Source organism: Pseudorca crassidens, chromosome 5, assembly GCF_039906515.1.
Source record: "Pseudorca crassidens isolate mPseCra1 chromosome 5, mPseCra1.hap1, whole genome shotgun sequence".
Lineage (NCBI taxonomy): Eukaryota > Metazoa > Chordata > Mammalia > Artiodactyla > Delphinidae > Pseudorca > Pseudorca crassidens.
The window spans coordinates 137,412,197-137,424,754 of NC_090300.1; the positions used below are offsets into that span (position 1 = coordinate 137,412,197).

General features: G+C 57.2%; 1 protein-coding gene across 2 annotated transcripts; it reads left to right on the forward strand.

Moving 5' to 3' along the window:
- Window positions 1-8,133: 8,133 nt before the first annotated feature.
- Window positions 8,134-11,565, forward strand: OLIG2 (oligodendrocyte transcription factor 2). Of its 2 annotated transcripts, none has more exons than XM_067739371.1 (2): window positions 8,134-8,349; window positions 9,130-11,565. In XM_067739371.1, exon 2 carries the CDS (start codon window positions 9,199-9,201, stop codon window positions 10,168-10,170), a length of 972 nt encoding a protein of 323 aa, XP_067595472.1. In that variant the 5' UTR covers window positions 8,134-8,349; window positions 9,130-9,198; the 3' UTR covers window positions 10,171-11,565. The 2 variants fall into 2 exon arrangements, with proteins under 2 accessions (XP_067595472.1, XP_067595471.1); XM_067739370.1 differs by having other exon boundaries at window positions 8,190-8,349; window positions 9,127-11,565.
- The last annotated feature ends 993 nt before the right edge of the window (window positions 11,566-12,558 follow it).

Sequence of the window (12,558 nt, forward strand, 5' to 3'; positions counted from 1 at the left end):
GTACTTGTCCTCATTGAGAACGGACAGAGGTTTGTTGCTCCTCTGACTGTTCTGGTGAGCATTTTAATGAGCAAGTGTATTATTGTAAATATGTGTATCGTGGGCGTGTGTGTGTGTGTGTGTGTGCGCGCGCGCGCGCACGCGCACCTCGTAAGGTAGAGAGTGGTCTCTATTCAGGGAAATATATCAAAATAGAGAACAGTGTATGGAGTATGCTACCACTTGGGTACGAAAAAGGAAAAAAAGGGATCTTTAAATATATAGTTTGTACTTTCAAAGAACATTTCTGGATACACAAGAAACTGTAACAATAGTTGCCTCTGGGGGAAGGTCCGTTGTACTGGGGAGACTAACTTTTAATCAAATACTCTTTGTGCTATTTGAGTTTTATTTTAAGCACGTGCTACATAGCACCTATTCAAAACATGTTCTAAAAAAGAGGGAATCCAGTTTATATGATGTAGTTTCTGTCTCTTCTTCCTCCTCTTTCCCTTCCCATCCCTACCTCCCCCTCCCCCTTCCTCTTCTTCCTCCTCTCCTTCTCCTTCCTCCGATGCAAACTGTAAATACGACCTAAGCAGAATGGCTTCTTTGCTCACACTTAGCCTCAGAAGTGGATGACCTTTTTTGTTGTTGGAAATGGGGAAAGAAAAAGGAAATTGAATGTTTAGAACTCCTGCATCTTCTGAAATCACAGAACTTCTGCCCTGGTCTCCGTTCCAGACCAGAAATGTTCTGTTCACACTTTGATCTTTCTCCTTTGAGCCAATCCAAGCTGCAGACGGATGGGTCAGCGCTTCCTGCACCTCTGACTCCAGGCAAAATGGGAGCCAGTCTCCCTTACTGCACCTTTGGGCGGAGACTCCTCCAAGGAGATCCAGCAACTGGCAGAGAGCCCAGCAGTGGCCAAGAGGGGAGCTCACTTTCCAGGCTTTATCAGGCAGCAACCCTGACCCCATGGTCCTCCCACCACAAAGGCACACACATTGGAAATCTGTTTTCAGGGTTTCTGGCTTTGACGGGCTTTTCAGGGCTGGACAGGCAAAGGAGGGAAGGCTCCACAGGGAATAGACTGGTGCGGGCCTATACTGTCGAAGGGGTCAGGTGGATCTTGTATTGTGGAAAGATGTCCAAGAGACGCTAAGAAATGAAAGAACCAGGTTACAAAGCCTGTATACAGTCTGGAAGGACTTCACCAAAATCTTTGACAGTGACTTGTTCTGGAGGAGAAGAGTTGGGCTAATGGTGACTTTTGCTTTCTCTTATTTCAAAGGTTTTGTTTTGTTTGTTTACAATTGGGCACACATCTTTTTTTTTTTTTTTTAATGCTTACTGAATTTTCTTTGACAGATAGTCGAGGGAGTGGGAGCAAGGACTATTGAAAAGCTGGGGAGAGGTTGTGGAATCTTCAGGAAATAGCCTTGTCAGTCCCAGAAAGGGTCTGTGTTTGGAACTGGAAGCCCCAGGGACCCTGGCGAGAGGAGCATACCTGAGGATGAGCCCCCCCCCACCCAAAGACTGAAAACTGCCTCTCAAACCCCAATGTGCCCATGAATCACCTGGAGACCTTGGTTAATTTACATTCTGTCTCACTGGGCCTGGATGCGCCTGCGACTCTGCGTTTCTAATGAGCTTCCCTGCAGCCCTGATGCTGCGGGTCCCAGACCACAAGAGGCTGGAGAGAGGTGGGCACGTGCGCGCACGGAGTCCCCCTGAGGTTCCCGGCTGTCGGGAGCCCGGCAAGACTCATTTTAATAACGGGGGTGACGGCGCTCGGGGTAGGGGGAATGTCAGCCAAACGCACTGGAGGAGAATGAGACAGAAGGATAAAGGAGAGGGGGAGAGACTCACAGAGGCGAGAGGAAGAGAGTGGAAAGGCAAAGAGGAAAGGGAGAAGCAGGAGACCTTGCCCAGCTCCAGTCTTTCCCGCCGCCTTCTTCAAGCCCAAGGCCATGCGCGCAGTGCAGAGCGCCCGGGGCTCTCGGCGGGCGCTGCCCGCTGCCCCCATCATCCCCGCCCCCGCCTGCGGCGGAAGTTGCGGCCATCGGCCCTGAGCTGTGGCCAGTTTGCGGCGCCCACGCGGCGGGGTCCCGGCTTCCCGGTGCGCTCGGCAGCCCCGCGCAGCCCGGGACTCGGGCCGGGGAGACGAGGCTGCGGAGTCCCTCGCCGGCTGCGCGTCCGGGCTGACCCTGGGGAGGGCACCGGGCGCCGGAGGGCCCTGCCCGGGTCCCCGGCCGCGCCGTTGCCCCGCGATGGGGACGCCCTCGTCTCCTCTCGCCCCGCGCGCCTCTCCCTTCCCGCTGTGTCCTCGCGCGGCCTGAAGCCCGTGGGCAGCGGCCTGAGCCCATCTCCGTCCGGCCCCCCCCCCCCCCCCGCCCCGCACATTATAAGACGACCTGTTTGCCTTGAAGGTGGGGTGGAGGAGGGATCTGTCACCCTGCCTCCACATGACAGGGAGTGACAAACGTGGTCCTCATCCGGCAGTTTTGAATTTGGTTTAACGAGAGGGCAATGTTGTACCCCTGACGCTGAATTATTTTTGTCTTTTGTGGTGTGTGGAAACTCCAGGAAAACTCTTCGGATGTAACTGTCTTACCACCACCACTTACTTCTATTTATTGAGCCCTCCTGGGGCCTCTCCCTGCTCTGGGCCCCCCGGGGATGCAAAGTGAGCTGGGGCACAGTGAGGACCCTCAGGGACCTCCCCTGCTGCAAGGGAGCCAGACCCTCACAACAGAGCAAGGTGGACCCTGACGGGGAGCAGGGAAAGCTCTGGGTGCTATAGTGTCTCAAGAAGGAGGTGATCCCTGAAAGGCTAGTACAAGACCGGATGGACCGGAGGAAGGGCAGGAGTGGGTGGAGGGAGCACGTGAAGATGAGGAAAGAGCAGAGCCCATCAGGTACTCTGGGTCCTGAGAAATGGAAGGTAGAAGGGGAGAGGCGTATTTGCACGTGTGTGCATTCCAAAGTATTCACCAAGCACCCTCCACGTGTCAGGTCCTGTGCTAGGCGCTGGGGCCGGGGATGACCCGGACCACTCCGGTCACTGAGTCTCATAGGGAAGACAAAGTATTTGTTTGCAGAGTTCTGCCTTCCAAGGGGGACAGGATGAGCAGCCGGTGGAGGCCAGGTGGACCCGGCAGTTGGCGTCAAAAGGCTCTGGACCTGATTCTTAAGGCAACAACAGGGAGATGCCATGCTGCTACATTTTCCAATATAACAAGGCAGGCCATCCATCCAGTGCTCAGAGCAGGCGTTCACCCCTCCGTATGTGGAAGTAAGAGGCTCCACGCCCTCCACGCTTGCAGCTCCCCACCCGGACCACACGGGGTAGGGGAACGCATGCATTTCCTGTCCCATCTCCGGAAACTGGCCTCTCAGACGTGTCACCTGTAGCCTGGAAGTGTCTCTCCCACACTCAGAAACCTGTTGCTTCCTCTAATGGAAGGTCTTAACCCCAGGCAGGGTCAGGGACTTCCTGGTCCCCTTTGTGCATGCCATCCTATACTCGAGTGGAGCGCACCCCACCTCAGGACTCGCTCTCCAGATTCATTTCTCTGTTCACCCTGATCCCCCATCTTCCAGATTAATCTCAATGGGGGGAGGGTGTAGTGGCCTAGTATCTCAGGGATGGCGGGAGAGAGTGGACAGAGGTGTTGGATTGAGCCGCTGAGGTCCTAGGACTTGGGATCTTGTGGGTGGAGTTTGAACTCAGCCCCTTCCCTGATCTTCAGTCTTCAGTATCTTCATCTGTAAAATGGGAACAATGTTCCTTCTTCTTAAGACCAAAGGGCTTTTGCAGAACTTGGGTAAGATAACAGTTTGTAAGGTGAGATCAATAAAAGTTAGTTCTGGGTCATTCCTTGGTCCGATCCCAACTTCATTCCACTGCGAACTTGGGGGGCATGTTAACTTCAATGGCAGGAATCCTTAGGCGCAGGTGACAGTCATGGGCTTGATGGGGGGCGGGTGATCCAGATGCAGGGACTGACTGGAGGGAAGGGGCTTTTAGTTTGGCGGGGGTGGTCTGCTGTTTTGTTTGTTGTTTCCCTTTAGGTGACATCTAAGCATGAACCAAGCCAGGGCAGGGGGTCCTTTATTCTCAAAGCCTCACGGTCACAAGTATTAGCAGAATAAAGAAATCACAAAGGGAGGATATCATTCAACCCTCTCATCCCCTTCTCAAATCTCACGGCAGACACACCCTTAGAGGCCACAAGTAGCTTCTAGAAACTCATTTTAGGAATGAGAGCCTGAGGCCAAGAGCAGACAACCCGAGATCCCTAAGTTTTGGATGCCCACCACCTCACTGGCTCCATCACCATGCTGCCTTCCGGGACCTGCCCCACTGCTCAGGGGACCTTGAACAAATGGCCACACTCCTCTGAGGGTCAGTTTCCCCATCTGTAAAATGGGAGTAAGTAATACCTCCCTCCTAGGTCAGGGAGAGATGAAATGAGATGAAATCTGCCAGACCCACTAGGCACAGCTTAGATCACCTCTAAGTGGCCATTAGGTGGAAGTCACTACCCCTGTCATTCTAAATGCTCCCATATCCCCAGCAATCCAGATTACAGACCTCCTGGTTTACTGTGTAGCCCGAAGAAATACACACGCACCTTCCACCACATTTACATGAACTTTACCAGTTTGTTTTCACACCAGCCCACGTGCATATTTGCACGTGTGTGCATATTTGCACGTGTGTGCATTCCAGAGTATTTACCAAGCACCCTCCACGTGTCAGGTCCTGTGCTAGGCGCTGGGGCCGGGGATGACCCGGACCACTCTGATCACTGAGTCTCACAGGGAAGACAAAGTATTTGTTTGCAGAGCTCTGCCTTCCAAGCGGTCTGATCGCTCACGTTTGGACGCCAAACGCTAACATTCCGCTTCCCTTCTGGTTTCCGAACCAGGAGCGATGGCTGCAATCTTTTTTCTTTTCTTTCCGGGAGCCTTGCCTCCCACCACCAGCCCCGGACCGCCCTGCGAAAGGACGCCGCTCTCCTTGGCACCCGGGTTGAGACGCTGCCTGAATGTGCGCAGGAACTCGGAGAAGGGAAAGGCGAGAACAGGCAAGAAAGGCCCGGGAGGAACCCGGGAAGAAGTGGGAGGTCTGCGCCTTTGGAGCCCCGCGCCAGCCCGCCCCGGCCCGTTTGGCACCAGCTCCTCCCGGGCCGCCAGGCGGCTGAGCAAAGGCCGGCCTGACACTCACCCGGCCTTTTGTGGGAGGGAAACACAAAGGAGAGGGAAAAACACGTCTTCCGTTTTGACGGAGGAGGCCGACAGCTCCGGGACGCCTGGACCAGCCAGGAACTCCCGGAGCCGGGCCCATTAGCCTCGGCAAGTGAGCACTCAATTTCGCGGGAAGGGGCTGAGGCCCAGCTGCGCGCGCGGGTGGGAACCGCGGTGCCCGGGACACTCCCAGGACGCGCACACCAGGCGCCGGGCGCAAGACCTGGACAAGTGCCGGGCCGCCTCGAGGACCCGCAAGAGAGCAAGCACCACTGGCCGAGCTCTAGTTTCTGATTATTCCTGGAGGGGGTAGGAGGACTCTCGGAGACGGAGCGAGAAGTGTTCAGCAAACTACTTGCCCAAGGGCTAAAGAAGCCCAGGGGACACAGTCCGCTCCCACGTCCCGAGCAAATCTCTGGCGACTGGAGGATGTTGGGGAAGGGTGCCCGGAGAAGGGGCCTGCAGCCTCGAGCTGCCAGCCCGAGCTCCGGAAGTGGGGAGTGAGGATCGCCAGGTGCCGGTGCACCGCCTCCGAATAGCCACCACTGCCTCGGCTCGGTGGCGCGGTGCTGGGGCCCGGAGCGTCCTTACGCGCGCCCACGCGGGAACCTGGCCAGTAAGCCAGCTCTCCTGCCTCCGGACTGTGCCTTCCCAGGCTCGGAACCCGCGCCGTGCCAGGAGGGACCCCCCCCCCCCGCCGTCTTCGCCCCTGCTTCCGACTCCAGGCTTTGGAACAAGGGCGTAAAGAACCGCGCACTCTCGTGGACCGCGCAGGATGCAGGACGGCCGCCGGTGGCTAAAGCAACAAAAGGAACGGGGGCTCCAGGACACGTGCCGCCGGCTGGACTAACCTCAGCGGCTGCAACCCAGGCACGCACTCGTTGCGCCTGCTGGTGTTTATTAGATACACTGGCGTGCTCAAAAGTCCACGCCCCGGTTGGTGGCCCAGAGCTCACAGCCCCACGAATGTCCTCACCGTCGGTGGCCGGGGGAAGCCCAAGGAATGACCCGCAAATACCCGGGCTCTGCCAGCTCCCCACCCCCGCTCCCTGCGTTCTTCTAAGTGCCAGACTCGCCTAACTGAACGGTGCTGGGTCATCCTCCGTGACCGGTGGACGACACATCTCCACGCTTCAGTTCTTCATGTTTTAAATACATATTTAACGGATAGTTGCAGAGCCAGCTGGGAAACGCGCGGGTTGAAAAATAATTCCCCAGAAGGCACGAGCTGGGGCTTGGGGGAAAGCCCGCCTGGCTTTCTAGTGGAGACGGGGCTGGAAGACTTATCCAGAAGCTGGTAGCAATAATATGGGTTTCTTTTTGTATTTGTTTATTTTGTACCTTTCCTACTTGAAGGCGAATTATTCGCTAAGTTTATTTGTTTGTCTTTTTTTTTTTTTTAAAGCCGTACATGCAAGTTAAAAGTTCCCAAATAACGGAGGTAACCAGAGGCCGGTAACACTCCCTGGGAGACAGGGCTGAGGCGCGTTTGTGTGTCTGCAGTATAAAGGTCTAGTGTCCTGGATCTGAAGAAACAAGCCTCTGTACTTGAAATGTATGGGTGTGAGAAATTCAACTAGTGAAAATGTCTGAGGTTAGGGAGACGGCGGCTGCCTCTACTATAAAGGAACCACCAATGCTCGCATCTGCAGTACAGGGAGGGCTGCGCTGTAAAGGGCTGGCTTTTTTTTTTTTTTTTCCTGTATGCTTGCTACAGACACAGTCTCTTGATTTTCCCATCTGTAAAATGGGTGGAGGTGCCAGTACCACACGGAATTACCTCAGTTAGGCGCTTCTCCAGATCGGGTTGAATTCCTCACGGTCAAGGATTTCCAGGTTTGGGAGCTAGGCTGCGATGGGTAAAACGTGATCCACCGCGGCCGCAAGCGGTTGGATCTTTCTGTCTGGCCCGCGGTGTGGAGAGGTCTTCGCCCAGGCTTGAGGCTTCTTTTTACAGACAAAACAGCTTTGTCCCCTACCCCATGGCGTGGTGACCACCACAAAGATGGTGCAGAAAATACCGTCACCTGGTTCCCGTGCTGTGAGGGGATGCTTAGCTCTGAGCTCGACTCTCCCCTTGTGTTAGCGTGCTTACTATGCGGAAATACCTCGTCCCTGTGTCTACACCACCGTCAACTTTATGAAGAGTGTGATTTTTTTCAAAACACCGTTCTGGAGTCGGTCCCCTCTCTTCTTCCCCGCCTTCTTCCTCGCAAGGCCCTGCACCCAGCTGGGGGCGCTACTGGCCGCCGGCCGAGCTGCGGCAGCCGCCACCTCTTAGAGGCGCGCTTAGAGTGCGAGGAAAGTAGGAGGTTTGAGCCTGGTTATCTTGTACGTTTGCAGCTCAAAATGCCCACGTGTTGATGAAACCCAGGAGGTGGGAACAGGTGGCGAGAACACACACACACACACACACACACACACACACACATATACACACACATACAGAGAGAGAGAGAGAGAGAGAGAGAGAGAGAGAGAGAGAGAAAGGGCGGAGACTCCAGCTCCAGCTCCTGGGTCGCCAGGGTTATCCGCGCGAATCCCCAAGATTCGAGCTCCTTGTGTATCAGGTTAGTTTGTGCGCAGAGCCCCCATCCCGTCCCGTCCCATCTCCCAGCCTGATTTTGTGTTCCTGTATTTTAATAGAAATTTGACCATGTTCCCTCCTCTCTCCCTCGGTCCCAACCGCTGCCCTCTGCACTTCCCCCGCGAGCCCGCCCTCCGCCTCCCCTTAGCCTCTCACACGCCCCCTCGGGGTCCTTGCTCCAGTCCCTCCCCAAGAATCTCCCGGCCGCGGGCGCCCATTGGCTGTGCGCGGGGAGGAGGCGTGTGCCCGGCCCGGCGAGTTTCATTGAGCGGAATTAGCCCCGATGACATCAGCTTCCCAGCCCCCCGGGCCGGCCCAGCTCATTGGCGCGGTGGCCCCTCCAGGACCTGCACTTTGTTCCCCGCCCCCGCCGCGGCCACCGCCGCCGTCGCCGCTGCCACCGGGTTATAAAAACCCTCCGAGCCGGGAAAGGTGCGGATGCTTATTATAGACCGACGCGACATCAGCGCCTTGGGCCGCTTCTCTGCTGCAGCTTTTGGGAACGAGCTCCTCTAATTGCATCCACAGTAAGTGTCCCCGCCCCCCAGCAACTCCAGCCTACATCCCAGGGACAGACGCCCCTCACTTCGGCTGCGACCCGGGAAGCTCCGTTAAAGGGGACGCAGATCCCTCCCCTGCCCGCCTGTTCTCCTGAGCGGCTTCGCTGCTCTGACCCTTCCCACAGTGACCGCAGCACACCTTTCGCCCAAAAGCGAGAAGTCGGGGCAACAATAGCTTCTTCTGCCCAAGTGCCGGTCAGCTGGCGAGCCCCCGGCTGGCCCCGGAGACAGCGCGTGGAATCTGGGCCCGGCGCGGGCGCTGGGTGCCGGCCTATGAGCGTGTGTGTGCTGCGCGCTGTCGATGGCGATACGGTGGATGCGTTTGAGGAACCAAATAAATACTTCTCTATTTAGATCTCCACCTTCCCAAAGAAAAGCCCTCACTTGACACTCTTTCATTCCAGCCCTGGAGATCCTGCCTCCCCATTCCTAATAAAAGGCATAAAAACCCTGAAATGCCACCCTCACTGAGGGGCACCCCATCCTCCCTGGATTAAACAACCTGTGGATGAGAGCGGGGTGAGGTAGCAGGGAGGGAAAAAGAGATGACTTTAGCGCACCTGCACGCCGCAGGAAGGAAGGCCAGAGACAGCGAGGTGCACCAGAAGCGACCGGCCACACGCGCCTGCACCCCGCGCTGCGGTGCAGGCGGGAACAGTTTTTCTGTCTCACTGACCGAGTGCCTCTCGATCTCAGTCTCGATTCTGATCTCTACCTCTCTCGTGTTTCTTCTCCTCTCCACAGTAGGCGTCCGTGGAAGCTCTGAGGACCGAGGGAGGGAGGACCCTGCGAAAGCTGCGACTATCCCTCGGGGCCATGGACTCGGACGCCAGCCTGGTGTCTAGCCGCCCGTCGTCGCCAGAGCCTGATGACCTTTTCCTGCCCGCCCGGAGCAAGAGCAGTGGGGGCAGCGGCTTCACGGGGGGCACCGTGTCCTCGTCCACGCCTAGCGACTGCCCGCCAGAGCGGAGCGCCGAGCTGCGCGGAGCCATGGGCGCGGCGGGCGCGCACCCGGGGGACAAGCTGGGCGGCGGTGGCTTCAAGTCGTCCTCGTCCAGCACCTCGTCGTCCACGTCGTCAGCGGCCGCGTCGTCCACTAAGAAGGACAAGAAACAGATGACTGAGCCCGAGCTGCAGCAGCTACGCCTCAAGATCAACAGCCGCGAGCGCAAGCGGATGCACGACCTCAACATCGCCATGGACGGGCTGCGCGAGGTCATGCCGTACGCGCACGGCCCGTCGGTGCGCAAGCTCTCCAAAATCGCCACGCTGCTGCTGGCGCGCAACTACATCCTCATGCTCACCAACTCGCTGGAGGAGATGAAGCGACTGGTGAGCGAGATCTACGGCGGCCACCACGCCGGCTTCCACCCATCGGCCTGCGGCGGCCTGGCGCACTCAGCGCCCCTGCCCGCCGCCACCGCGCACCCCGCGGCCGCCGCCCACGCGGCGCACCACCCGGCGGTGCACCACCCCATCTTGCCGCCGGCCGCTGCGGCCGCCGCCGCCGCTGCAGCCGCCGCCGCGGTGTCCAGCGCCTCCCTGCCCGGCTCCGGCCTGTCGTCGGTCGGCTCCATTCGTCCCCCTCACGGCCTGCTCAAGTCTCCGTCGGCGGCGGCGGCAGCCCCGCTGGGGGGCGCGGGCGGCAGCGGCGGGGGCGGCGGCGGCTTCCAGCACTGGGGCGGCATGCCTTGCCCCTGCAGCATGTGCCAGGTGCCGCCCCCGCACCACCACGTGTCGGCCATGGGCGCCGGCAGTCTGCCGCGCCTAACCTCCGACGCCAAGTGAGCTTGGCCGGTGCAGGCGCGTTCTGGCGAGCGGGGCGGGAGGGGGCGGGTGGGGGGCGGAGGCTGCAGGGAAGCAAGGACTGGCCGGCGCTGGGCCCTGGGAGCTCAGTTCCAAGGAGGAGCGCGGCACCGTGGGCTGGGGGTGGGGGCAATGGTGAGGACGCAGCACCCAGGAACGGAAGCAGTGGAGGCGCGCACTGCACAGTGGGGAGTGACAGGGGCATTTGCTCCGGGACCTGGTTCAACCCCCTCTGGCTTTAAACAGCGCTGCTCGGGTAGACACCGTTTTATATGAAGGCACAGCTACGTGCATCCCTTCCTCCAAACCCCCTTCCCCCGAAAAAGAGGTGATTCTAAAAACTGTAGTTTCCCTGCGAACTTGGCCTCACACGGCCGGGGCAGCCCTTGGTTATACCGGGGAGGAAAGGAGGGAGGGGAGCGTTGGAGACTTCCTTTCCTGCCTCCTCTCTGGGCGGGAAGGAGACTCTCAGCCACACTCCAGAAGCGGCTGTCCGGGCCTTGCCCTCACGGGTCGTCCCTGGCCCAGGGCCAGGGGTACCAGTTGGTCAGAAGCTGGTATTTGGTACCAGAAGCACTTACGGTCGTGTCCAATCTCCACATGTGGGTAAACCCACAGCTGTCTCAGAACTGTTACCGTTCCTCCCTGTCGCTCCTATTGGTTTGGGGGCTTGTGGCTTTCTAATAAAATCTGTCGATGTTCCTTTTTCAACAGTATGAGCAAGCTTTATAGACGATCAGAATAGAACCACTTGTGGATTGGAATAACCTAAAACTGTCGACTTTAGGTGCGGGTGTTTTTTTAGTTATTTTGAAGTAGAATCTCCCTCCCTTCCCATTCTTTCCATCTCTGAGCACAAAGTGATTTGATTTCTTACCTGACTGGGAGCAGTCATTTCGGTACCCGAGGGTTTGACAGAACTCAAAGGATGTTGCTGTGAATATAGTTTTGGTTATTTGGGGAGTTCTGTTGGCTTTTTAGTTTTTTCTTTCTTGGATGTGTAAATATCAATAACGAGGTAAGTGCGTGCTGCGGAGCTGTTTGCTCACATGACTGCCAGTCCTACCCCCTCACCCCCCAGTCTAAGCCGGGTTTCTTCTATATTGGTTTCTTTTTGCCAGTTTAACACAAATGACAAACTCCTCCGTGCTTCCTGTCTTCCGCAAACCGCCTGGGCGCTACCGGAGTTGCAATATGGGCTTCACGGCATCTGCACGTAACATCCCGCCTCTGATCGCTGCCCCTTGCAGAGAGTGTATCATCTGTTTTATTTTTGTAAAAAGAAAAAAGTGCTAAATAATATTTATTACTTGTTTGGTTGCAAAAAAAATGAAATAAATGATCGAGTGTTGAGATTTTAAATAAAATTTAAAGTAAGTCCGGTGTTTTCCAGCCTTGTGGGTGGGAGGAGGTGTGGGGAGCTGCCTGGGGAAGGGAGTGCAGGATTCCATCCCTTTCGGCCGGATTTGGGGACCGTTCTGCTGGTTTTGCCCTGGAGAAAGATAAAAGGGTTGTTTGCCTATTTTCCTCCCCCGTAACAAACATACTCACATTCTCTTTAAAACACGTTCTGAGCACATCCTCCGGGCGCCTCTCACAACTCGTTTTTATTTTTATTTTCTAACGCCTAATCCGGAACTCCTTTTCCCTTTGGTTGAGGATTATGTTAATTGAAAGTGAAAATTTCCCTCCCTGCTCGAGGAACTTGGGGCCTCCGGAGTGAGGCCCGTGCCTTTGACTGGGGGGTCCGGGCGCTCGGTCTCCTGCCCTGCCGCGATTCCATTTGCTCTCTGCTGAGAGGTGGTCGCCCACCCGCATCCAGCTCGGGGCCTCAGCTGAGGACCAGCCACGTGAGGCCGCCCCCGCGACCGGCATCGCCACGGTGTTCCCGGCAGAGCGCTGCGGGACCGTTTGGCGCGGGATCCGCTAACCCTTCACTCCCTTCCCTGCGCTGTGCACGACCCTGCCCCGGCGCCCACCCCGGCCTTGAACTGCAATATGTCAGGTGCTGGGAACTGCCCGCGGGGAGCGAGACTGTTGCGAGACGCGCTTTGGCCTCGTGCTCTTCCTCCAGGGCCACCTCTGTTTTGTCGCCGCTACCGGGTTCTCCACAATCCAAAACTGCAATACAAATTTAGGACGTGGCTCTTAAGAGAGATTCTGGGTAAAAGTTAAAAAGCTTCGGCCTTTCCCGATCAAGGAAGAGGACAGACCATTTTGCAATCTTTCAGCCCGCCGGCTTACGGAAGAACGCGCACCCTTGAACGCAGCGAAGTGCGGACGCAGTGGACTGGTCCCGCGGCCCTGGGCCCTCTCGCCGACGACGTCTTTGGTGGCCACCGGTGGAAGGTCCCTGCGCCTAGGGCCCCC